The sequence below is a fragment of the Bos grunniens genome, chromosome 22 (assembly GCF_055505025.1).
Source record: "Bos grunniens cultivar Pamir isolate PY7600 chromosome 22, Bosgru_T2T1.0, whole genome shotgun sequence".
Taxonomy (NCBI): Eukaryota; Metazoa; Chordata; class Mammalia; order Artiodactyla; family Bovidae; genus Bos; species Bos grunniens.
Genome location: NC_141186.1, coordinates 57,462,761 through 57,488,147, shown reverse-complemented (window position 1 = coordinate 57,488,147; position 25,387 = coordinate 57,462,761). Strand labels below are relative to the sequence as shown.

Here is a 25,387-nt window from a genome sequence, read left to right as displayed (position 1 = left end):
ATAGGGGCTCTCGGCTCCCCTTACCCACTTCTTGGGGAGCAGGACTGGCTTCCACGCCCTCCCCACAGAGCCGCGCCCAGGTCGCAGGAGCCCTGGCATTCCCCGGACCTCGAGTCCCCAGACCCCGCAGACCCCAAGTCCCCAGACCCCGCAGACCGGAGGCTCCCAGCCAGCGGCATTGGCGGAGAGTCGGGGGCGGTGCCGGCTCTGCGGAGAGGGGCGGGGCGATCCGTGGCCCCGCCCCCGGCCCCGCCCGCTCCCTGGCGCCGAGCCTCGCGCCGCCCCGCCCGCCTGGCCCAGTCCTCCCCGGCTGCTGCTGGGCTCGCGCGTCGCGGACTGAGCTTGGGCCACCTCAGCCGCCTCAGCCGCCTCAGACCCTCGCCGCCGCCTGCGTCTCGCCCTCTGCGCCGCCCGGCCCCGCCGCCCCGCGCGCCCCCAGCCTCTCAGCCAGATGATGAACTTCCTGCGGCGCCGGCTGTCGGACAGCAGCTTCATCGCCAACCTGCCCAATGGCTACATGACCGACCTGCAGCGGCCGGAGCCCCAGCAGCCGCCGCCGCCGCCCCCCGGCCCGGGCGCGGCCTCGGCCTCGTCGGCGCCCCCGGCCGCCTCACCCGGCCCCGAGAGGAGGCCGCCGCCCGCCCAGGCGCCCGCGCCGCAGCCCGCGCCGCAGCCGACCCCGGCGCCGTCGGTGGGCAGCAGCTTCTTCAGCTCGCTGTCCCAGGCGGTGAAGCAGACCGCAGCCTCGGCGGGCCTGGTGGACGCGCCTGCGCCCGCGCCCGCCGCCGCCAGGAAGGCCAAGGTGCTGCTGGTGGTCGACGAGCCGCACACCGACTGGTAGGTGTCCGGCCGCCGCCGCCGCCGCCGCCGCCGCCAGGGGCTCCGGGCTGGGGGCGCGGGGGCCGCGCGGAAGCTGCTCCGGGGCCCAGGGAGGTGTCACAGCGACGAAAACCAGGGTCTGGGGGCCCGCGGTGAGGACAGGTCCTGCGAGCGCGCGTGCGGAGGGGGCGGGGGAGGCAGTGATCGGCTTCGAAAGGTGAAGTCTGAGGTAAAACAGCCCCTCAGTTGACTCAATCCCTCATAATATGCTGGAGCTACTTTATCCAATAGGGAAGAGTCGTAAGAAGTAGTTTTTTTTTTTTTTCTTCTTCTTCTTTCTGAGGGGTCGCGGAGGGGACAGACTTTTCTGCCTCTATACATCAAAAGCTGAGGTGAAAAGGGTCCCGAGGCCCCGGAGGGACATTTAAGGCCAATAAAATGGGTTCTGCTTCATGAAGCCGGGGGGTGGGGGGCGAGTAAGGGATTAAAATAGGTATTTTGAGGGGCGGGGTGGTGAGGTGGAGAGGGCAAAGGTAATTTTTCACCTGGTCGGTTGAAGGCTGATGTCAGTATTGACATCAGGGTTGATCAGATCACAGATGTGGGAGCCCAGGTGTACACGGACCTGTACAGCATGGGGAAATCGTTTAAGAATAGTACGATTCTTGTATTTTGTGCAGCCCCAGGTGTGTGAGTGTGTGTGGGGGGGGGGGGGAGGGGGGGGAGTCGGGATATGTGGCTTAATAAAATCTTTTTTGGAAGGGGGTATTAGTGTTTTGGGGTGGAAGTGATGGTGGCTTTTTCCAGTCTAAAGGATGATGACCGAGGTAAAATATTCTGGATCATTAAAGGATCACAAATAAAAAGAGATCTGCCTTAATGCAGTAGATGGGGAACTTAAACATTTTTTTCTTCTTTTCTTCTTTTCTATTTTTTAAAAGGGATATTCCAACTTGGAATGGTGAAGGTTGGGGCACTATGTGACCTCTAGTTGATAAAAGCATGAATGAGGTCTGTTTAAGACAAATTCGTTAAAAGAGGTTCTAATTTATGGAGGAGGAAATTGACCCAGGGGCGCATGGTTGGGGTGGGAGGTGATAGTGGAATTGACTGGTGAAGGGCTTGAAGAAATGAAGAGGTGAGGGAAAGGGGTTGCTTTTTCTTCTGGACCATGGAGAGGGTTTCGTTTTGTTTTTGTGTTTTTTTTTTTTTTGGCTTGTTTGTTGGTGGTTTTTCCTTTCCTCACTAGAGTTGGGGTTGGAGACTAGCCCTAAGTCTTTCCTCCCAAGAGGCAGGCACAGAGGGACCACTGAGTTATTTATCTCCATTTCCTCTTCTGACTTCTCTGGTTTTCTCTATCATTTTCTTACTGGGAGACCTACAAGGAGAGAGTGCTGGCGTGGGGGTGATGAAAGTGAGATGTAGATGTGGAGAAGCCCTCTTGCTGGCTGGTAAACATGACCATTCTAAATAGTCACTTGAGTGACTTGTGCAGTTGGCTTTTTCTTAGGACGGCAGAGTAGAAAATCTAAAGGGACCTTTGTAAGGAAATGACAAAGACACAAGGAAGAGTGTAATGGGGAAGGTAAGAGAGTGTACAATGGTGCCATTGGCAGTACCCTATGAGAATTACTCTAACTCAGTTCAAAATCAACAAGTGCTTATTAAGTGGGAAGGAAAGGTAGCTAAGCTTTTTGAGCATTGTTATATGACAAACCTTGTACTAGGTGTTCGAATAGATCTCTTGTCAAATTTTTACCACCAAACTGAGGCTTAGAGAAAGTAAGTAATGTGTTCACATTCAAATGGTAGGACTAGAATTTGAGCTTAGGCCTATTTGACTCCATTATTGCCACTCCATTATATTACCTCCTATTATTATTATTTTATTATTAGTAATATTAATAATTAGCTCCCTCTAGAGGCTAGGCAGTGTACCTTACAGGGAACTCAGACTCTAATTTGAGAGACAAAACGGAAACATAAAACAGTTAAGAAAAAGGAATCTAGAATAATTAGTTGAGACTAATGTTTCAGGCATTCAATAGATGTAATGATTAGTGAGAGTTAAAGTCATTGGAGAAAGCTTCACAAAGGCTGAGTCCTGAAGAAAGGCCAGGAAAAGGAGGGGAGAAACGAGAATGAAATCAGTGCTTCATTTTTTATGCAAGAATCTGATCCTCCTGTACACGCTCCTGCTCTCCTACCCTGTTGAAGGCATTTGTTTTGGATCTAATTACCAGTTAGGTACCCACAGGTAGGAAGATACTCATTTGTATGGGTATGTGTTTATAACTGCTTCAGTGGCTTGAGATTTGAAACTCTCCTTGGGTAGTGTTATTCTCTAGGAAGACTACTTACCTGGCATGAACCACAAAATTTACCTTGCCTTGGAGACTAGACTTCTGATGAAAGTAGTAGAGGCCATTTTCCTATGGCCTGACTCCCAACTGTTTTCTCTGAAGTAATAATGTTGATTTATTAAAACTCATAAACCCAGTTTGAGTCTAGTGCTTGACAACAGTTCTGTGCTTCTGTGTTTCTGTGCTTAACAGCAGTTCTCAGACTTGCAGAGTCTGTCTTCTTCTAAGGTGTCTATGTTTGTTAAAAACATCTCAGTTAAATATTGCTGAGTCGTTTTATTGAAAAGTTTCTATGAGTTAAGAAGCAGATGCCTGTTTATGACAAGCTCAGGGACTTTAAAAGGTATTTTTTGTTCTAAAGGTTGATTTTAGTAAATTTGTCTCACAGTTTAAGCTACCTACATAGTATTCTGTGAGCAAGTGTCATACATGCCTGATATTATTTTCTTGGTGCTTGAATAGGAAGTCAAAGTATATCCTCCCAGTAAAATTTAAGAATTTTGGTCCCATTTGAATTATGGAGTTTTAACAAGTATTTCAATAATTGGAAATCTAAAGGGGGGCTTAAAATAGGCAGCCTTGATAGAAGCGGATTCTTTTGAATTTCTGTAGCATAATTGTGGGCAATGGAATTTGGGGATCTTATCACTAACCAGGTTGATGGGAAAATTGGAGGGTGTTTCTCTCTCTCTTTTTTGCTTCAAATGTGTTTTCATTGGGTGCCTGAGGCCTTGAGATTAATTGCACATTAAAGAATCATTGAAAAATGTTTCTGTTCCACTAAAAAGTGATATCAAGCTCATTATATACCTTTTTAGTTAATTATTACTGTAATTATAATAATTTATTTTAAGAAATTACTATTATATGATAATAGCTGTATTAATATATAATAATATATATGTATATTGTGTGTATACACACACACACACACATGCCTGAAAATGCATGTTTTCTTTCACAGTTTGTACCTGAATTTGAAGTCCAGTTAAGACTGCATTTTAATGACCTTTGTGCTTAAACAAGGAACAAGCATCTAATTGTATATATTACTTTTTCTGTGTATTATATTCTCACTGGTTATGAGGTAAGTTTTCTCTCAGATTCTTCCCTGCCTCTGTTCCTGTGAAACTAATTCCAGTGACCAAGTGCTTTTTCAACATCAAATGTCTCAGTGTTTGAATTTGAAAATCAGGATGGTATAGGTGTTCTAGGGACTATCTAGAGTATCTAGAGACTACAGATTGGTAAATCCACAGATGTTTATTGAACACCTCTGTATAGGGTATATATGCTAAGAAAAATGAGACATAGTACCTCTCTTCTAAGATCTTTCTGTCTGGGTAAATAGACAAGATAAATACATTTTAAAAAGTTTCCAGAAACTTCCCCTCCTATTAGAACTATGGTTCTTGGATCAATAGAAGTGGCATCAACAGGAGCTTTTCTTTTTATTTTTAAATTTATTAAGGGATCATTTTACTACCTTGATGGACATGGGTTTAGGTAGACTCTGGGAGCTGGTGATGGACAGGGAGGCCTGGCGTGCTGCGATTCATGGGGTCACAAAGAGTTGGACACGACTGAGCGACTGAACTGAACTGAACTTACTACCTCTACTTTTGTCTTTGTTGTTGTTTTTAATTTTTTTAATTATGAAAGTATGGTAACGCATTTACAGGAGACTTGGAAAATACAGAAGGTTACATATAGTTCCACTATGTATTACAATTATTTTTTTAAGTTGATAAATGTAAGATTTTAGTTGAAGTTTCAGTATCAAACACTCAAAAATTAATAGAATGAATATACAGAGAAACAGAAGGATATAGTAGACCTTAAAAGCACTATGAACCAATTCAACATAATTAGATGTATACAATTTTTACACAACAACAGAATTTGTAGGAACTACAATTTCTATGTAAATTCCCATAGACTGTAAACTGGGAGACACTGGAACATATCCAGGGACACAAAACAAGGTGCAAAAGTTTCACGGTCTAAACGTATTAAAATCATATGGAGTCTGTTTTCTTATCACTATGGAATTATGTTAGAAATCAATATCAAAAGATATTTGAAAATAATCCACATATTTTCAAGCACAATGCACAACTTAGCCATCACATGTCTCAATAAAAGACTGAAAAAAACAGAGGGTTATTGCAGGGAAGAAAGCAGTTAAGTGAGAAATTAGTATCAAAATGAGAAATTAGTATTAAAGATACTTTAAACAAAATCCCATGTATTTGGAAATTAAATGTCTACTTTTAAATGATGGGTGTATCTAAGAAGCCATAACAAGGAAAATTAGAAACTATTTGTAATAGAATAAAAATGAAAAGAGAATTTATCACAATTTGTTGCATGCAACTGAAGCTGCTCAAAGCAATTGAATACAATATGGAGTCTTGAATAGGGTATGAAAACAAATAATGGACACTAGCATAAAATTTTGTGAAATTTGAACAAAATGTGTACTTGAGTTAATAATACTGTATCACTTTTTAATTTCCTGGATTTTTTTCTTTTTTTTACAGCATAGTATTTCTTTATATCCTCAGAATTGGGTTGGAAGTTTCAAGCCTCATTCGAATTTTTTTTTAATCACTGCTGCTGCTGCTAAGTCGCTTCAGTCGTGTCCGACTCTGTGCGACCCCATAGACAGAAGCCCACCAGGCTCCCCCGTCCCTGGGATTCTCTAGGCAAGAACACTGGAGTGGGCTGCCATTTCCTTCTCCAATGCGTGAAAGGGAAAAGTAAAAGTGAAGTCACTCAGTCATGCCCGACTCTTAGCGACCTCATGGACTGCAGCCTACCAGGCTCTGCCGTCCATGGGATTTTCCAGGCAAGAGTACTGGAGTGGGGTGCCATTGCCTTCTCCTTTCAATCACTAAGATAATAAATTTTCTTTACTTTTATCAGTAATACTAAATGCCAAAATACATAGAACCATATCAAAGTTTTTTATGTGAATATAAATTAGAAATCTAGCATTCTATTCATACTAAGTAAAACAAGTGGAATCAAAATGTCATAAATTGTTTTAGCTAGGCAATAATTCATAAATTTTCTAAAATATATATATTATACATTATATAGGCTTCCCTGATGGCTCAGATGGTAAAGAACCCACCTAGCAATGCAGGAGACGTAGAGACATGGATTCGATCCCTGGGTCAGGAAGATCCCCTGGAGAAGGAAATGGCAACCCACTCCAGTATTCTTGTCTGGAGAATCCCATGGACAGAGAAGCCTCGCAGGCTACAGTCTCTGGAGTCGCAGAGTCGCACACAACTGAGTGACTAAGACACACACACACACACACACATGCCTTATATATACATATACACATATACACACACTACCTCTACTTTTAATATACTTTGGGCATTAGGACTTGCTTATTCTTTAATACACAGCAATATTAATTAAAAGGCACAAATAGACAATGGTTCGGCAATGAACTTGTCTAAAGACTGATGGGCACAGAACCCTTCTTAAGCAGGAGCTTTTTGAACCACAGATTATCAGGTCCCACTTGACGCCTACAGAATCGTAATTTGCATTTGAATAAGACCTCCAGGTGATTCACAAGCACATTAAATTTAGGATGCACTGAATTAAAGGTTATGTGATTAGTGCTAAAGGTGTGGTAAAGCACCAACTCTGATCCTTTTTTGAGCCACTGCTATATGTCATGTGTGGTGCCACGTTCTTTACAAATATCATTTAATCTCTACTACAACGGTGTATTGTGGATGTTTGAAAGAGGGAGAGATGGATGTGGGCTAGAATGGAAATAGTGAGATTTGAACTGAGCTTCAAAGGATTTAAATCAAAAGAGACAAGTTTGCTCAGTCCAGACAGTGGATGGCATAAGCAAAGTGCACTGGTAGAAAAGAGGGAGACCACCATGAGACCAGCTTGATGTGTTATCTGGGAAACACGTGTTTCCATTCTTCTCTGGTCTGTCTTTGGGCATTTCATTAAGAATAGGGGAATTCAAAGTACAGTAGCCTGGACCAGTGCTTGGGTGTAATTCAAGAGAAATATTTGAATTGAAACTTGGGGTGGGAAGCTCAAGTGAGGTCTGAGGCTTCTCTCTGCCAGATGTTTTATCGATATGTCCTGTTTCTAATACAAACATACCGATTCCATAGAATTTCATTGTTCATAGCAACAGTAGCCTATAGCTTAGAATCCTAAGTTTTTAGAGCTGTTATATCATCCAGATTATTTTATAAATGAGGGAAATGTGGATCTGAAGAGGCAAAGTGGCTTGTTCAGGTTTACTGAGAACTAGGATCTAGAACTTCTAAGGCTTTCTTCTAAGCCCAGAGAAATGGAATGGTTTGCCCAAGGTCAAATAAGAGGTTAGTGAGAGAATGGAGACCAGAATTCTCATCTTCTCACTCTTTAATTACTCTATCAGTAGATTCCTTAAATTTAACCCTTTTACTCTGAAAATTCTGTTGTGTTTACTTCTTTTAAGGAGTTATTGTGGAGTTGTGAATGCTTCAAAAAGAACCACTTGAGCATAATATTGCGCTGTATCTCCACCAATAATTTCATTCTTATTTGTGTTATTGTTATTTCAGCAAAGATCATTGTAAAATGATTGAAGGAAACTCTTAGAGCCTACTCATCAAAATCCAACAGTATAATAAAGTTAGTAGGACTGTAGTATTAGGATGACCTTGCTCCCAGGGATGCATTTTTACCTTAGTGTCCCTGTCTGCCTAAGATTGTTTACTGTCTTTCTGTACCCAAGTTCGGAATGGAGGCCAAAATAGCAAGTTTCCCAGAATCTCATACCTTCCCCTCAAATTTACAAAAGAGTTAACTGGAATATGTTCAGTTCACTTGAGTGTTTAAACACAAGCCAGGTGCTGGGAATATAAGTTTAAGTTGGGCGTAGGCCTTGTCCACTGAGATCTTCCAGTCCAGAAGGGGAGAGGACAGACATTTAAGTAGGATTTTAGTATAGCATGGTAATTAGTATGGATAAGATGTTGTAGGAACACAGAAGAATAATGTTGTGGTTAGAGGTGTTTGTACCACTACCCATTAAAAATGTGCCACTGTTGAGCCTGATGGAGAAGGAAATGGCACCCAACTCCAGTATTTTTGCCTGGGAAATCCCATGGACAGAGGAGCCTGGCAGGCTATAGTCCTTGGAGTCACTAAGAGTCAGACACGACTGAGTGACTAAGCAGCACTGAGGCTCTGCTCTAGAACCCGGAAACCACAACTACTGAAGTCCTAGGGCCTGTGCTCAGCAGCAAGAGAAGCCCCCACAGTGAGAATCCTGTGCACCGCTACTAGAGAGTAGCCCCCCACTCGGTGCAACTAGAGAAAAACCCAAGCACCAGCAAAGACCCAGCACAGCCAGTAAAGACATAAATAAAAACTTGTTTTAAAACGTGCCACTGTGTATTCTTAGTTAAACCACTTTGCATCTTTGGAGTTTGATTCTCTAAACCCTGTCAAATGAGAGCATGGACACAGACATTCTCTAAGATCCTTTACAGTGCTACGTTAGTTCCATGTTATCATTTTTGTGTGTTTTTCTTTCAAAGACTTTGGCTCTATGATTTGCTCTATGTGGTAATGCTTGCAAACTTTTGAAAGAGGAGGCATAGGTCAGTATATGGCTCACATGTCCTTGGATGAAAAGCTCATCTTCAAGTACTCCCCTTTCAGTACCCCTTTCTTACAGCATTGATACCATGTGGTTCAGTTCGGTTCAGTCACTCAGTTGTGTCCGACTCTTTGCGACCCCATGAATTGCAGCATGCCAGGCCTCCCTGTCCATCACCAACTCCCGGAGTTCACTCAGACTCACGTCCATCGAGTCGGTGATGCCATCCAGCCATCTCATCCTCTGTCGTCCCCTTCTCCTCCTGCCCCCAATCCCTCCCAGCATCAGAGTCTTTTCCAATGAGTCAACTCTTCGCATGAGGTGGCCAAAGTACTGGGGTTTCAGCTTTATCATCATTCCTTCCAAAGAATACCCAGGACTGATCTCCTTTAGAATGGACTGGTTGGATCTCCTTGCAGACCAAGGGACTCTCGAGAGTCTTCTCCAACACCACAGTTCAAAAGCATCCATTCTTCGGCACTCAGCCTTCTTCACAGTCCAACTCTCACATCCATACATGGCCACTGGAAAAACCATAGTCTTGACTAGATGAACCTTTGTTGGCAAAGTAATGTCTCTACTTTTCAATATGCTATCTAGGTTGGTCATAACTTTCCTTCCAAGGAGTAAGCGTCTTTTATTCATGGCTGCAGTCACCATCTGCAGTGATTTTGGAGCCCCCCCAAATAAAGTCTGACACTCTTTCCACTGTTTCCCCATCTATTTCCCATGAAGTGATGGGACCAGATACCATGATCTTAGTTTTCTGAATGTTGAAATCCCACCCCAAAAAAGGGGTTGATCCTGTAATGCCCACTGTGTGTGTTTCCTCCTCAATAGTGGGGACTTGTGGTTGAATTTCTCTTTCCCTGATAGATGGAAGAACATTTGAATACATATTTCGCAGTGTTGGCTAACTGCATTTATTTCTTGATCCCTGCTGGGTGCACTGTGTTGCAGTTTGCACAACATATTCATACCCATTGTCTCATTTTATCTTCATGATGATGAACAAACAGGCTCATAAAAGTCATTGCTTGCCAAATATTAAATAGCTATTCAGCTTTCCAGCTCGTCGTTTTTTGATGCGCATGAACACCCCATGCTTGCTCTTCCTTCCTTTCTGGAGAACAGCTATTGTGCTCTCTGCCTCTTCTGCTCTCTCAGCCTGGGCATGAAGATGTCTTTCTTTTTTCTTTCTGTCTAAGACCTTTCTTCCATTCTACTCCTCCCAAGCCCAGCTTTAATCCCTTTCCAGGACATTGTGTGTATCTAGTTCTTGTTTAGGGGACCTAACAACTTTATGAAGTAACTTGAGCCTGATTTAATCCTACAAAAGGAGGCTTGGGCTTTGTGGGAGTAAACTGGAAATCCCCTCTCTCTATTGTGGACTTGAATCCTTGGAGGGGCCCTAATATTAATAATAACACAACTTAAGACTGTGTTTTCTTTTATACCTCAAAGTTTTAGTGATATAGAATGAATCTTCTGTCATCGGACCCTGTGATGTGCCTCTTGGGACACCTATGGATATAATTCCCTCTTCAGTCCTATCACATCCTGAGGCATAGCTGATGATGAGAATTTAAGTTCTGTAGAGTCCTAGGTTTACTAACATTTTAATTCCTGGGGAAAAGGACAGCAATGAAAGATTGATCTGCTAATCAATTAGCGAAGAGCTAATAACTCCAGTTTGTTAGTTTCCACGAAGACTACAAAATAAGTGAAAAACTTGGAATTAGATAAATTATATAATGCGTGCTTTCACTTTTGAGAACTTGTATAGAATCTTAGGGAAGACAAAATTAGCATTGTATAGTGGAAAGATCATTGCAAACATTTAAAATATCTGGATTCACATCTCTCCTCTGCCATGTAACTTTTTGTTTCACCACAGGCAGTTTAACTGTTGAAGCCTCCTTTTCTATTTCAGAAATTAGGGATTAGAGCTAAATCATTTATCTTCAGAGTCCTTTAGAAATTTGATTTCTAAAGGTGAGATTGTTTGATGGTATAAAGAGTTGTTCAGAGAAGGAAGAAATCACTGTGGGCTGATAAAGTCACAAATGTCACAGAAGGGCTAGGTCTCACCTAGGCTTTGAAGGCTGAGTGAAATTTGTATTCATAAGGAAGGAGAGAGGCATTATAGTTAAAAGGAAGAGAAAGCAAAATTACAACAGCAGTAATGCGTAAAATGGGTGTAAGAGAACTTCTGGCTAGTCAGCATATACGTTTCAGGACAGGGAAAAGAGGAAGGGAGGTTTGGATAAGCAGGGTGAAATGATGACAGGAGAAATGATAACAATAATATCTAATGTATTGGGTATACAATGTGATAGGGGTTCTTTTATACAGAAAGTTATTTTTGAGATGGCTTATTTGTAGAGACAGTTTATACTTTGAGGACTGTCACATCCATGTCTCATTTAATCCTCCATGCAGTAGTATTTGGGCTTTCCAGGTGGTGTTATATATGTGTGTGTGTACATATGGGGCTTCCCAGGTGGCTCAGTGGTAAAGAATCCCCTGCCAATGCAGGAGATGGGGGTTCGATCCCTGGGTTGGGAAGATCTCCTGGAGAAGGAAATGACACCCCACTCCAGTATTCTTGCCTGGGAAATCCCATGTACAGAGGAGCCTGGTGGGCTACAATCTGTGGGGTTGCAAAGAGTCAGACATGACTTAGTGACTAAACAGCAGCAGCATATGCACATCTGCTCTTTATTTATTATTTCTGATTGCACTGTGGGTCACGCAGGATCTTAGTTTCCCAACCAGGCATTGAACCCGTGCCCCCTGCATTGGGAGCACAGAATCTTAACCTCTGGACCACCAGGGAAATCTCAAGGTGTTCTAAGTAAATGTATTAACTCATTTATTAAGTTATGAAACAGATTACTGTTGTTAACCTAATTTTACAAATGAGGAAACTTATAGTGAATTTGAGATTTGAACCCAGGTAGTTCAGCTCTTCAGAGAAGGCAATGGCACCCCACTCCAGTACTCTAGCCTGGAAAATCCCATGGATGGAGGAGCCTGGTAGGCTGCAGTCCATAAGGTCGCTAAGAGTCGGACACAACTGAGCGACTTCACTTTCACTTTTCACTTTCACGCATTGGAAAAGGAAACGGCAACCCACTCCAGTGTTCTTGCCTGGAGAATCCCAGGGACGGGGGAGCCTGGTGGGCTGCCGTCTATGGGGTCGCACAGGGTCAGACACAACTGAAGCGACTTAGTAGCAGCAGCAGCAGTTCAACTCTTTAGACTATGTTCTGTAATCACTAGATAACAATGTTCCAAATTTCTCCTTGGCATCGAACACGTTGGTGTTTCTTTTCCTCAGTGTCACAGACACGTGTTTTATGTTGAGCAATGTCTTGTTCTCTGTGAACTTCAGTTTCTTCAACTATAAAGAGGAAATAAAGTATATTTCAAAGGGTTCTTGTGAAAATTAGTTGACATAAACTCTCAAAAATGCTTAATGTGACTAGGACCTGGGAAATGTTCAATAAATGTTCCATCCTGACAAGCAGATTTTCATAGCAGCTTTGAGGCAGCAGCTTACATATGAGTATTTACAGGAGCCTTCGAGTCAAGTAAGATCATTTGTAGACAGGTTTCTGTGACACTAAAAATAATTTTGAAAAATAGGACAAACCTAAATGAATATTCCTTCATTTTGGTTGGAGTAGTTTGTTGCACATGGTTGAGAAAACACTCATTACTAATGTTTTGAAACAGTCTTGGGATAAGTTGTTTTTGAGATGGCTCAGTTGTAGAAATTATACTTTGAGGACTGTCACATTCATTGTCTCATTTAATTCTCCATACAGTAGTCTTTGGGCTTCCCAGACAGCACTAGTGGAAAGAACTCACCTGTCAATGCAGGAGACGTAAGAGACACAGGTTTGATCCCTGGGTCAGGAATATCCCCTGGAGGAGGGCATGGCTACCTACTCCAGTATTCTTGCGTGGTGAATCCCATGGACAGAGGAGCCTGGTGGGTTAGCATCCTTGAGGTTGCAAAGAGCTGGTCAGACACAAGAGAGGCAACTTAGCATGCGTGCATGGTAGTATTTGTGGGGCAGTAATTAATGTTATTTTAATTTACCTATGAAGGAATTAAGGTGGGAAGGTTACCCAAAGTCAAATAGCCAGGAAGTGATACAGTCAGGACTACCACCCAGGTCTCTGTCTTTGGATCTTGTGTATTTTTCTGTGGGCTTCCTGGACTGAGTTGCAGGTGCCATAGAGCTAGCTGGTTAACTAATTTAGTTAGAAACTTGATTTAAGTGAACAATATTATTAGTTATCCCAGCCATTTATTAAACTTTGTTTGCCATGAGTATTTAGATTAATGATTTCCCTTTAGTGCTACCTTGGGGTTCTCTTGCAGAAACTGTGATTGTATACTGCTTGTATATCTATTAACACTTAGAAGCGTAATACTGTGTGCAGAAAAGTGAGGTGAATATAGTTGATGGACTGCAAACTGGAAAAACCTTTTATAGGAAACAATATTTGAACAATATTATTAGTTATTCCAGCCATTTGTTAAACTTTGTTTGCCACGAGTATTTAGATTAATGATTTCCCTTTAGTGCTACCTTGGGGTTCTCTTGCAGAAACTGTGATTGTATACTGCTTGTATATCTATTAACACTTAAAAGCGTAATACTGTGTGCAGAAAAGTGAGGTGAATATAGTTGATGGACTGCAAACTGGAAAAACCTTTTATAGGAAACAATATGGCAATATCTACCAAAAGCTACATATATCATCATAATCTTTTTGTTTTTAGCAACACTCACAAGGCATAGCCCCAGGCCCCCAGGGGCATTCAAAGTGTCAGTGATCAATGTATCCTGCAATTTGCATTAACTCTGGCAACTAGCTGTGTTTTACATTGAGATTTGAGCCAAGAGATCCAATGCTGAGTTGTATTATAATATTCAATCAAATAGTTCATTTCCTGAATGTATATATTTGACAGAAAAAACCAGTGAACAGTGCCATGAAAGATGGCAGGAAGGTTGGGGCTGGTATTTATCTTCTCTGGTGAGGTTGGAGCCAAAAGACCTCAAGAAGCACCATGATGTTCTGAACAGCTTTGGAGATTTGTAGTCAGAAGGTCTGGGTTTAATTTAGCCACAGCAAGCTGCTATTCTCTGACTCTCAGTTTCCTCATCCTTAAAACTGGAGTCATAAAACCTGCTCTGCTTTCTTCATAGAATTGTGCTGCGGACAGATTTCAAGCAGTAACATCCACAACAGATTTAAATATATACGTATTGAAACTGTAGCAACAGGTGGGACTAAGAGTAGATATGAGGAAGAATTCCACACTTAATTTCCTTCTAAGTATTGTCATGGGATTCCCAGGTGGCCAAGTGGTAAAGAATCCACCTGCCAGTGCAGGAGGCACACGAGACATAGGTTTGATCCCTGGGTCAGGAAGATCCCCTAGAGAAGGAAACGGCAACCCACTCCAGCATTCTTGCCTGGAGAATCCCATGGACAGAGGAGCCTGGTGAATTACTGTCCATGGGTGTGGAAACAGTTGAACACGACTGAGTGACTGAGCGCACACACATAAGTAGTGTCGTGGGCAATTTTTCTATTTTATTAGGAGTAAGAATTTAAGGGAAAAATAGTTTTTTTGCAAGTGTCAGGGCTGCTTATTCTAGTGGGAACTGTGGAAACAGTTAATTCTGTTTCTTCACGTTTCTGCACCTTCCCCCTCCACTGATGCCTTTCATTCTTTGACCATGGCCTCCTGCGGCCTAGGACCCATTCCAGAGGTGAACATATTTTCTAAAACAAATTTGGGAATGAGGTCTTGTTTTTCAGTAAGAAGATAGTTTGAGAGATGTTTAGATGCTGACATATGGAAATTGGGGGGAAATTTGGGGCTTCCCTGGTGGCTTAGATGGTGAAGAATCTGCCTGCAATGCAGGAGACCCAGGTTCAATCCCTGGGTCGGGGAGATCCCCTGGAGGAGGGCATGGCAACCCACTCTAGTCTTGCTTGGAGAATCCCATGGACAGAGGAGCCTGGCAGGCTACAGTCCATGGGTCACAAAGAGTAGGACATGACTGAGCGACCAACACATTTTGGAGGTTGAAGACAATGGTGGTTGCTGATAGGAACCTCTTTGAAATCCAGAGATTCCTGGCCAAGTTGTTGTTGGCTTCCTTATTTCTGAGCTTTTCATTTTCAGCAGGCTGAATTAATCTTTGTTCAATATGAGTTGTTAGTGGCTATTGACAATCCCTTTTTACAGGTTTTTGCATTTTCCTAGAAGGATCTGGAAAATAGAAAAATCTTCTGTAACCCTAAGTAATGAACAGTGCAATTTTAGCATTAAGATAGGAGGAAAATGAGAATCATACTTTATTGCCACCCACTCACATGGAAAGTCTACTTCTTAAAAGAAAAAATTATCATGACTTGGCAAAGAGGGGTGAGATCGATTTTCCTGTAGCCTCTGGATGACTTACACAGTCAGATCAGGCTGAAAAATGCACTGACCTTAACTTTCACCCTGGAAGGAAATTGTAGCATTTGTGATTCTGTAATAAGGCCTATGTTTAAGTAAAAATGTATAACGTATTACATACTTCAACTTGCATGTATCGTCTCATTTAATTGTCACCTTAACCTTGTGAGGTAAGTTGGTATGGTTGCCTATTTTGATTAGGAAACCAATGCTCAGAGAGAGTGTGGTTTATTTAAAGTTACAGCATGAAACAAGTAGAGCTGTATCTAAAATCTAGATTCTTCTTTCTCTGCACCCTTCTCTCCTTGCTCAGTGTCCCATTCTCCACGCAGCTAAACTTTGAGCTCTGCATGAGTCAGTTACGATGCTCTTGCCTCGAAGCACCAAGGACGGATTAAAGTTTGCCTAAGCTGAAAAGAGCCTGTATGGTCTGTGACAGGTGCTGCGTAGGTTGGTTGAAAAATAACTTAAAGATTGTCTCCTTTCGCTACGTGATTTTGTTAATGCTTATAATATTCTGATGACTTACAGTCCTTCTGGTGCCTCTGGTATATTTCAGACTGCTTTTAAGTTGTCAGGAAAGAGAATGTTCACTCCAGAGCTCAATTCCTTTAAAGCTTCTTATTTTCCTTTTGTATCTGGAAATTTATTTCTTAGCCAGAGCTACACCCACTCTTCCTCACCTCAGTTTCAGCTGGAGTCGTGTAAAGTTCTGCAAGTCAAGAGCAGCGAGTTTGGAGGCAAAGAATATGAAGCTCCTGTCCCTTCTGACTCTGCCTTTTCCCCGAATGTGCAAAGCATCCTGCTTCTGTGTCCACTTAGCAGAACCCTGTGCCTTTCTCTAGACCCTTCAACAGCAAAGGTCTTGGCAGTGGCCTTGAGGGAAGAGAGGCTTTCCAGAGATTCTTCAGTGAGATTATTTGGTTTTCCCCATAGTTAGAGCTTAAAAACAAGCATAGAGACCACCCTTTTGTTTGTTTGGTTTTGGCCTTGTGCTTTGGGATCTTAGATTTCCCAGAAACTCTCCTCGGTGAAAGCATGAAGCCCAAACCATTGGACCACCATGGAATTCCACCTTGTTTATTTTTAATTACCCACTTCTTCACCCCTTCTTGGGGATTAGTTTGAGGTTTCCCGTTTATCTCATTAATTCTTTCATGAAATAAGGAACTAGTGCTATAATGCTGAACACAAGTGACGTTGTCCTGTCTTCACAAAGCTTATAGTTTATTTGGGAAAGTAGTCAATTAAACAAGCAGTGTTAATAAAGTATGCATATCAACATGATTAAGCGAAGTTTTAAATAGAACATGTTTCTATCATAATTTCACCATAGCAATAGAGCAGCTGTTGCATTTTTATATTCTCTTCCAATATTTGTCTAAATACAAGCATATTTTTACAGAATTGTGATTGTTATTTAGCTGTAATTTCATATTTTGTTTTTCTACTTATAATTTTTATATATTATTACAGTCTTAATAATTATATATATTTTAAGAACTGTTGTATCATAAATTACTCAATTATGTTTCTTTTAGAGAACTGTGTTGACTTCCAATTTTTCAACATTATTACATAGTAATACCACAGGCATTTTCATTTTTCAGGAAATGAACTATTTGATTGAATATTATAATACAACTCAGCATTGGATCTCTTGGCTCAAATCTCAATGTAAAACACAGCTAGTTGCCAGAATTAATGCAAATTGCAGGACACATTGATCACTGACACTTTGAATGCCCCGGGGGCCTGGGGCTATGCCTTGTGAGTGTTGCTAAAAACAAAAAGATTATGATGATATATGTAGCTTTTGGTAGATATTGCCATATTGTTTCCTATAAAAGGTTTTTCCAGTTTGCAGTCCATCAACTATATTCATCTCGCTTTTCTGCACACAGTATTACGCTTTTAAGTGTTAATAGATATACAAGCAGTATTTGAATATTTTATCAAATATTTCTATGAGTACAGATGAGTTGAATGTTTTACCTAATGTTTGTTGATAAATATGTGAGACAACTGCTCTGGGATTTTTGGCATTTTACTGGTTGATTTGCTAACTTGATGGTTTGATTTTGAATGGGACATTCATTGTCAATGAAGAGGAATGGATGACAGTGGTAGAATGTCTGCTGGGGATTTGCTCTAATTTGACAAAAAACTTCTGTGGTTGTAGCATTAAGAATCAGATTCTTTGAGCTAGAATCAGTACTCGGTGTAGACCTGACACCTGTGGGGTCTACAGTGGACTGTGAGCTCCTTCAAGGCAAGAGTCATGTTTTATTCTTTGTCTCAGCATTTAGCAGCCTGGCCAATACGAGGCCTCAAAAAAAAAAAAAATTGTTGAAGGAATATGAATTTCTTGGGATAGTCTCCTTCTCAATATCATTCTCACATCTTTAACATTTAAAATTCATTCTTTGGATCTCAGAGACTTTCTAATCTTGAATGCCTCTAGGAATTTATGAGTACCTATAGGAGGATGAGTGTGGTGGTCTCAGGAACGTATTGGAGATTATAACCACAATACAAGAGAGCAACACTCTGTAGAGGTGGAATGAAAAATGGATAATCAGTGATGCACGTGTGGAGAGGGAGTGAGAGAGATGCTGAGAAGAGTGGTAGGTGGTTGTCAGGAATAAACCTCATTTATTGTAGAGAATCCCAGGAATGTGAGGATAGGAAGGTAACGTTAGTGATAACCTGAACTTTGGTGTCCATATGTATAAATGCAGATAAGGATATTTACTTTCCAGGTTTTTTGTGCAACTTTATTTAAATAAAGTAAGTTATAAAAGTACTTTGTAAACTCTGAAGTGCTATGTGAATAAAAAATCATTGTTGTCATCACCATCATGTCGGAAACCAAGGAGTAGAGGGATAAAGTTACTTTTATTTTTTTGCCAGAAGCTAGATTTCCTCTTCATATTTTACAGTCAGTCTTTATCATTTGAAGATAAAATGAAAGTTTCTAAAGTATTATTCCGCCCCACCCCCACCCCATTATAATAGTGAGAAAGAATGGAGGATGGGGTTGGGTAACTTTAGGGACTGAATAGACTTTGTTAAGCTTTTTGTCAAATGCTTTTGACCAAATGATTAGTTTCTCTCTGCCCAAGTCCTTTTCCGAGAGCACGAAGCATAGCAAAAGGGGAGGATAAAACAACCTGAGCATGGCTGTGTTCAGAGGCAGTAAGTGATTTGATTGAGGCAGTGGGTTAAGGTGTGGAGGAATCATGAGCCGATTCTGGATTAGTAGATTAGGATCCAGCAAGGAGGACCTTGAATACAAAGCTTAGACATTGTCAGTAGAGAACAGTGAAAGTTTTGAAACAGGAGAGTAATTCAATCAGTGCTGTGCTTAGGAAGGTTTATCTGGGATGCTTAGTTGCTCAGTCGTGTCTGACTCTGTGGCCCCATGGACTGTAGCCTCCCAGGCTACTCTGTCCATAGGATTTTCCAGGCAAAAATACTGGAGTGAGTTGCCAATTCCTACTCCAGGGGATCTTCCCAGCCCAGGAATCAAACCAACATCTCTTACGTGTCCTGCATTAGCACGCAGATTCTTTACTCCTGTGCCACCTGGGAAGCCCATTTATCTGGAGATGGTGTACAAAATGGGGAGGAGGAAGAACTTGGATAGGGCTGGAGACCAACTTAGTGCATGCTTTGGCTGTCCATTGGTGAGACACTGAAGGCTTCTAACAGGACTATGGTAGTGGAAAAGAAGGGGTCAACACAGGATGTCAGAGAGTGTGGTCCCAAGCTGAAGGAACTCTGGGACGTTATGACCTTTCACCTGTTATCTCTCCCAGAGGTTTGTTTCCCTGTAAACTTCTTTAAAAATTGAAGTATAAAAGTGCATGAATAATAATAGTTCAGTGAGTTTTTACAAAGTATAAAGTCTGAGCCAAGTTAAGATACACAACATAACCAGCACCCTCTAAGCCTCTATAAGCCCCAGTCCCGGCTCAGACAGAAAAGAATCTGCCTGCAGTGCGAGAGACCTGGGTTCAATCCCTGGATTGGGAAGATGCCCTGGAGAAAGGAATGGTAACCCACTCCAGTATTCTTGCCTGGAGAATTCCATGGACAGAGGAGCCTGGCGGGCTGCAGTCCACAGGGTCACAAAGAGTCAGACATGACTGAGCGACTAACACTTTCACTTTCAAGCCTCTATAACCCCTTCAGTCATTACTTCTCCCTCCCCAACAGGTAACCACTGTTTTGGCTTCCTTCACTATATGTTAATGTTGCCTGGTTTTGAGCTTTCTCTAAACAGAATCAAGTGGTACTAACTCTTTTTTGTCTGGCTTCTTTTGTTTGACATTATGTTTTTGAGATTTTTCTGTTTTCTGGTATGGAACATTAGTCCATTCTCTTTCAGTGCTCATTTGTGTTTCATTGTATGAATATATCACAATTTATTTATCCATTCTGCTATTGATGGACACATAAGTTGTTCCCAGTTTGAGGCTGAATAATGAATTTATTCAAGTTATGAATCACATTGCTATGAGAAATTCCTGTGCATGTCTTCTGATAAATGTAAGCTTTTGTTTCCTACCCACGAGCATAATCTGCTGGATTATAGGGCATATGCAAGTTCAGCTTTAGTAGATACTACCAAATAGTTTAGCATTTTACAGAGTTTACTGGTTTACACTGCTTTTAGCAGTATGTCAGAGTCCCTTACCAATTCCTGTGTCTTGGTCAGCTTGAGATGCTGCAGTACATACCATAGGCTGGTTTAATAAGCAGTTATTTCTTTCTCACAGTTGTGAGGCCAGAAGTCCCAGATCAGGTTGCCAGCATGATCAAGTTCTGTTGAAAGTCCTCTTCTTGGCTTGTTGATGCCACCTGCTTACTTTACCTTCACATGGTAGAGAGACAGCTCTGATCTCATCAACTCCTTATGAGGGCACCAGTTCTATCACAGACTCTCCACTCTTAAAAATTCATCTAAACCTAATTACCCCCCAAACACCCCACTTCCAAATACCATTACACTGGGGATTGGGGCTTCAACATAGGGATCGTGGCAAGGGACACAAACATTGAGTCCATAATAACTCAGCATTGTAATATTTTAAGGGGTTTCCCAGGTGGTGCTAGTGGTAAAGAACCTGCCTGACAGTGTAAGAGATGTGGGTTCGACTCCGGGATCAGGAAGATATAGTGGAGGAGGGCTTGGCAACTCACTCCAGTGTTCTTGCCTGGAGAATCCCATGGACAAAGGAGCCTGGTAGGTTACAGTCCATGGTGTCGCAGGGAGTCGGACATGACTGAAGCGACTTAACACTCATGCACGTAGTATTTTAAATGTCAGAGGCTCTTAAATTATAAGAAACTTGAACAGAGAGGGCTGAGTCTAGCATAAAGGAAGAAAGTGACTGCAGTCCTCCCTTCGCATCCTCAGGGGATTGGTTCCAGAACCCCTTCCCCACACATCTATGAATACTCAAGTCCCTTGTATAATAACAGTGAAGTATTTTCCGTACAAACTATGCCCATCCTCTTGTATACCTTAAATCATCTCTAGATTACTTACATACAATACCTTGAATACTGGAGTGGGTTGCCATGCTGTTCTCCAGAGGATCTTCCCAACCCAGGGATTGAACCTGGGTCTCCGGCATTGCAGGCAGATTCTTTGCCATCTGAGCTACCAGGGAAGTCCAATATTAATGTAAATGCTATGTACATAGCTGTTGCATGGCAAATTCAAATTTTGCTTTTTTGGGGGAACTTTCTGGAATTTTTTTCCCCAAATATTTTTGAACCCCAGTTGGTTGAATCTGTGGATGCAGTATCTCAGGTACAAAGAGCCAACTGTGCTGGTTATTGAGGGCCTGCCACATACCAGATACTGCCTCAGTGCTTTCTACTTACATTGTCTAGTTTAATCAAGATAATTCTCATGTACACTTCGAGCTCAGTGTTATTGCATTGATGTTTCAGGCCAGAAAACAGACTCACAGGTCAGGCAGCTCATAATTACTTCCAGAATCCAACCTAGATCTGCTTGAATCCAAACAGTCACATCACATAAAACTGCAGTTTGTCAGTGAGGCGTTTTCGGTTTTTTGGTGCAAAAGGGGGCTCTTGCTGATGACCCCGAAGTCCCCTCATATACATAGTCCCCTTCTGAGACTTAGACTTAGCTGACCCTGTAAACAGCAGCCTCCCAACCAGGCACCCCCCTGCCTTGTGCCCTCTCTGCTTCCCCACTGAAGCTCTTAGCAGCCAGTCATTAAGACTGTCTCAGGGTAGTTATTATTCTGACACACACGTCCTCCAGCTAGCAGGATGACGGAAGAAGCTCCCATGGAATTTTTAATGCTAGCCAAGCCTCTTACTTCTCTCTCTCACCAGTTTTCTTCATGTAGCTTTCCCCTCCCAAGACTAGGAAGACGGACATGACATATAATAGAAAGAGCTAGAAGGCAGGAGACCTAGTACAAAGTACCAACTACTAAATACTAATACTGACCCTAATACTAAATTGTATGCTCTTGAATGTCACCTGCTCTTGATCCAGGTTTCCTAATTCATTAGAAAGGAGATTGGATTGTGGTTGGTGGTTACATGGGTCATCCTCAGGGCTTACTGCGGGAAGACTCAAGCAGAAGATACTTAGAATTCTCTGTATGTGATTAAACAGAGCAGCTCTGGTTTTACTTTTGTTGTGTATATATTGAGCTTCTTCCTGAGATTTTAGGTAAGGTGGAAGATTGTATGAAAGTACATGCTTGAAATCCACTAGACTAGATGATATCTATTAAGTCAGTGTATCACTTTGTGAAAACCTTATGAAAGATTATAAGTGGCAAAACTGAAACGAGCAAAATTTTCACCCTTTACATACACACACACACACACACACATACAAGCCTTCATGCTCTTCTCTGACCACTGTAAGGGAGTGGGGCAGATATAATGAGTTTTGCCCAGGGTGGTAGGTTGTGGAAGGATTAATCAAAGAGGAGGCATCTGAGCTGGACTTAAAGGAAGAGTAGAGCTTCTCTAGGTAGATTAGGAGACTGGAGAGAGAAGCCATTTCAGGCAGAGAAATGAGGCAGGAAGATATGGGAAAACACTGCTCTTTTAGAAGTATTGTGTTCTTGGTGTAGAGGTTGTATATGATGGAAAGAGAAAGAAGGAGGAAGGCCAGGTGATGAGGCCTCTTTGTGAAGGGACTTGAACATTTGAGGACTAATGAAGTGTGGATGTCACTTGAATTAGCACTGTTCATTCATCTGGGGCTCCTTTAGTCTCAGGACCCCTGATCCACACAGCAGTGGTTTTGCATGGTAGCTATGGCAGTGATGATGCTCACATACTCAGAAGTGACTTTGATTAGAGGCAACCTTGCTGATCTGCATTAATTTCTTCTTAATTGGCTAGGAGTACTGGGTATATATGTGTCATACTTGTATAAAACGAAAGAGTAGGCGTGGGGGAGGCTGTGCTTGTGGGCAGTGACTTTCCACACTGTAATAAACTCATTAGTGTCCTTACCATTTACATTCATCATCAAGAGTGGAAGTGGCAAGATTGTCATTTTACCTCCTATGTGAAAAACTAGAGTCAGGCTTGTGGCTCAGACTTCACAGCTCTTCTCCATAATGGATCTCCTGATTCTGTCCCTGGAAACATATGTTTATTTGTAATGCATTCGATTTGTGGTAATTGGAGCACCATGCCTTTTGATTCTCCTGTCAGATGGCTGTCTTCCTGCTTGGAGAGCCTCAGAGCCTGATATAATGAGCCTATGAATTGCATTGGATTGGGAATTAGGTTTCTGATTAAACATGTAGAAGGGGCATCTCACCCACTTGCCCCTTTTTCTCATTTGTGACCTTGAGATGTCCCTAAATCTCATATGAATCCTATCCTGGTTGAGGACAGATTTCAGATTGGGACACATATCTGCCCATTTGGGGGTAGTGTCAGCTTCATCCATTTTACAGAACAATGAGGAGGAGTGAGCTGACAGTGACTGAAAAGTTGCATGGAGCAGGCACTTTATGTACATTGTCTCACTGACTGCTTACACCTAAAAAGAGGGCTTACCAACATTTTGCGTATGAGCAGATAGTTAAGTAATTTCCCCAAAGTTGTATATAGCTGGAAAGTGATAAGTGAAGATTTGAATCTTTGAATTCAAAACTCATGTTTTTTTCTTTTTTTTCCATTTCATGACTCTGAAAGCAGAATGGTTGTGCTAATAGAGTCATAGGAATTTTGTAGCTTGATGGAAAAATTTTAGGGAGGAGGCTTTAGGCATTAGAGCCAGAGGAGCGGCTTTGGAAAATCAACACTAAAGGCTAATCAAAAGAGTAGCCTTTATAAAATATAGAGAGTAAAGAATTATAAGCTGTTCTAATACTTTCCTCACTTTGGGTTTGCTGTGACCAGTGTTAAATTTAGAGGATATCCAGTGTGAGGCAGAGTAGGGAGCAAGAAATTGATAGGACATGTAGCTGGGACTTAAAAACAACTGAGATATAATTTGCATATCATATAATTCACCTTTCTAAAGTGTACAGTTTGTTGACCTTAGTGTACTTATGAGATTGTATAACCGTCACCACTGTCTAATTCCACAGTCTTCATCACTCCAAAAAGAAAATGACCTGTATGTCTCAGCAGCCATTCCATTCCCCTTGCTCCCTTCCTTCAGCCCCAGAGAACTGATTATCTACTTTTTGTCTCTATGAATTTGCCTGTTCTGGATATTTGATGTAAATGTCTAGAATTACACCATAATGTGACCTTTTCTTCTTCTATGTCTAGCTTCTTTCACTTAACATTATGCTTTCAAGGTTTATCCGCATTGCAGAATGGACATAAAAAGGAACTAAGTAAATAGCACTTAGTAGTACTTAGTTCCTTTTTATAGAATTTTATTCCTCTGTTCCTTTCTGTAATATTCTGTTGTATGGATGTACCACATTTTATTTACCCATTCATCAGTTAATGGATATTTGGGTTGTTTCCACTTCTGTGCTGTTGTGATAATGCTGCTATACACATTTGTGTATGAGTTGTTATGAACATGTTTTCACTTTTCTTATGTGTATTCCCAGAAGTGGAATAGGAGTGACTCTATGTTTAACTTTTTGAGGGACTGCCAAACTGTTTTCCAAAGCTGCTGTGCCGTTTTACATTCCCATCAGTAATGTGTGATGGTTCCATTTTTTTCCCACCTCCTCAACAACATTGTTATTGTTCTTTTAAAAATTCTTATTCTAGCCATCTTAGTGTGTGTAAAGTGGTATCTCATTGTGTTTTTTATTTGTATTTCCCAAATTAAAAGACGCTTACTCCTTGGAAAAGACTCTGATGCTGGGAGGGATTGGGGGCAAGAGGAGAAGGGGACGACAGAGGATGAGATGGCTGGATGGCATCACTGACTTGATGGACGTGAGTCTCAGTGAACTCCAGGAGTTGGTGATGGACAGGGAGGCCTGGTGTGCTGCGATTCATGGGGTCGCAAAGAGTCAGACACGACTGAGCGACTGATCTGATCTGATCTGACTCCTTGGAAGAAAAGTTATGACCAACCTAGATAGCATATTGAAAAGCAGAGACATTACTTTGCCAACAAAGGTCCATCTAGTCAAGGCTATGGTTTTTCCAGCAGTCATGAATGGATGTGAGAGTTGGACTGTGAAGAAAGCTGAGCACCGAAGAATTGATGCTTTTGAACTGTGGTGTTGGAGAAGACTCTTGAGTCCCTTGGACTGCAAGGAGATCCAACCAGTCCATTCTAAAGGAGATCAGCCCTGGGTGTTCTTTGGAAGGAGTGATGCTAAAGCTGAAACTCCAATACTTCGGCCACCTCATGCGAAGAGTTGACTCATTGGAAAAGACTCTGGTGCTGGGAGGGATTGGGGGCAGGAGGAGAAGGGGACAACAGAGGATGAGATGGCTGGATGGCATCACTGACTCGATGGATGTGAGTCTGGGTGAACTCCGGGAGTTGGTGGTGGACAGGGAGGCCTGGCGTGCTGCGATTCATGGGGTCGCAAAGAGTCGGACATGACT

General features: G+C 41.9%; 1 protein-coding gene, 1 long non-coding RNA gene and 2 pseudogenes across 5 annotated transcripts in view; 3 read left to right on the top strand and 1 right to left on the bottom strand.

The window, feature by feature from the left end:
* The first annotated feature begins 310 nt into the window (after positions 1-310).
* Positions 311-25,387, top strand: part of SYN2 (synapsin II) — a 158,311-nt gene continuing 133,234 nt past the window's right edge. For all 4 annotated transcript variants that reach the window (XR_015151884.1, XR_015151883.1, XM_086368727.1 and 1 more), the window contains exon 1: positions 311-837. Coding sequence is in view for 2 of the 4 variants with exons in the window: in XM_086368727.1 (XP_086224853.1) it covers positions 452-837 (386 nt within the window). In the remaining 2 variants the exon portion in view is untranslated. The remainder of the gene's footprint in view (positions 838-25,387) is intronic.
* LOC147348711 (uncharacterized) overlaps positions 916-25,387 on the top strand; it is a 38,496-nt gene continuing 14,024 nt past the window's right edge. Inside the window, exon 1 of the long non-coding RNA XR_015151885.1 lies at positions 916-1,048. This is a non-coding gene — a long non-coding RNA (uncharacterized LOC147348711). The remainder of the gene's footprint in view (positions 1,049-25,387) is intronic.
* On the bottom strand, positions 13,631-13,771 carry LOC147348713 (5.8S ribosomal RNA; annotated as a pseudogene).
* LOC147348712 (5.8S ribosomal RNA) lies at positions 16,969-17,108 on the top strand (annotated as a pseudogene).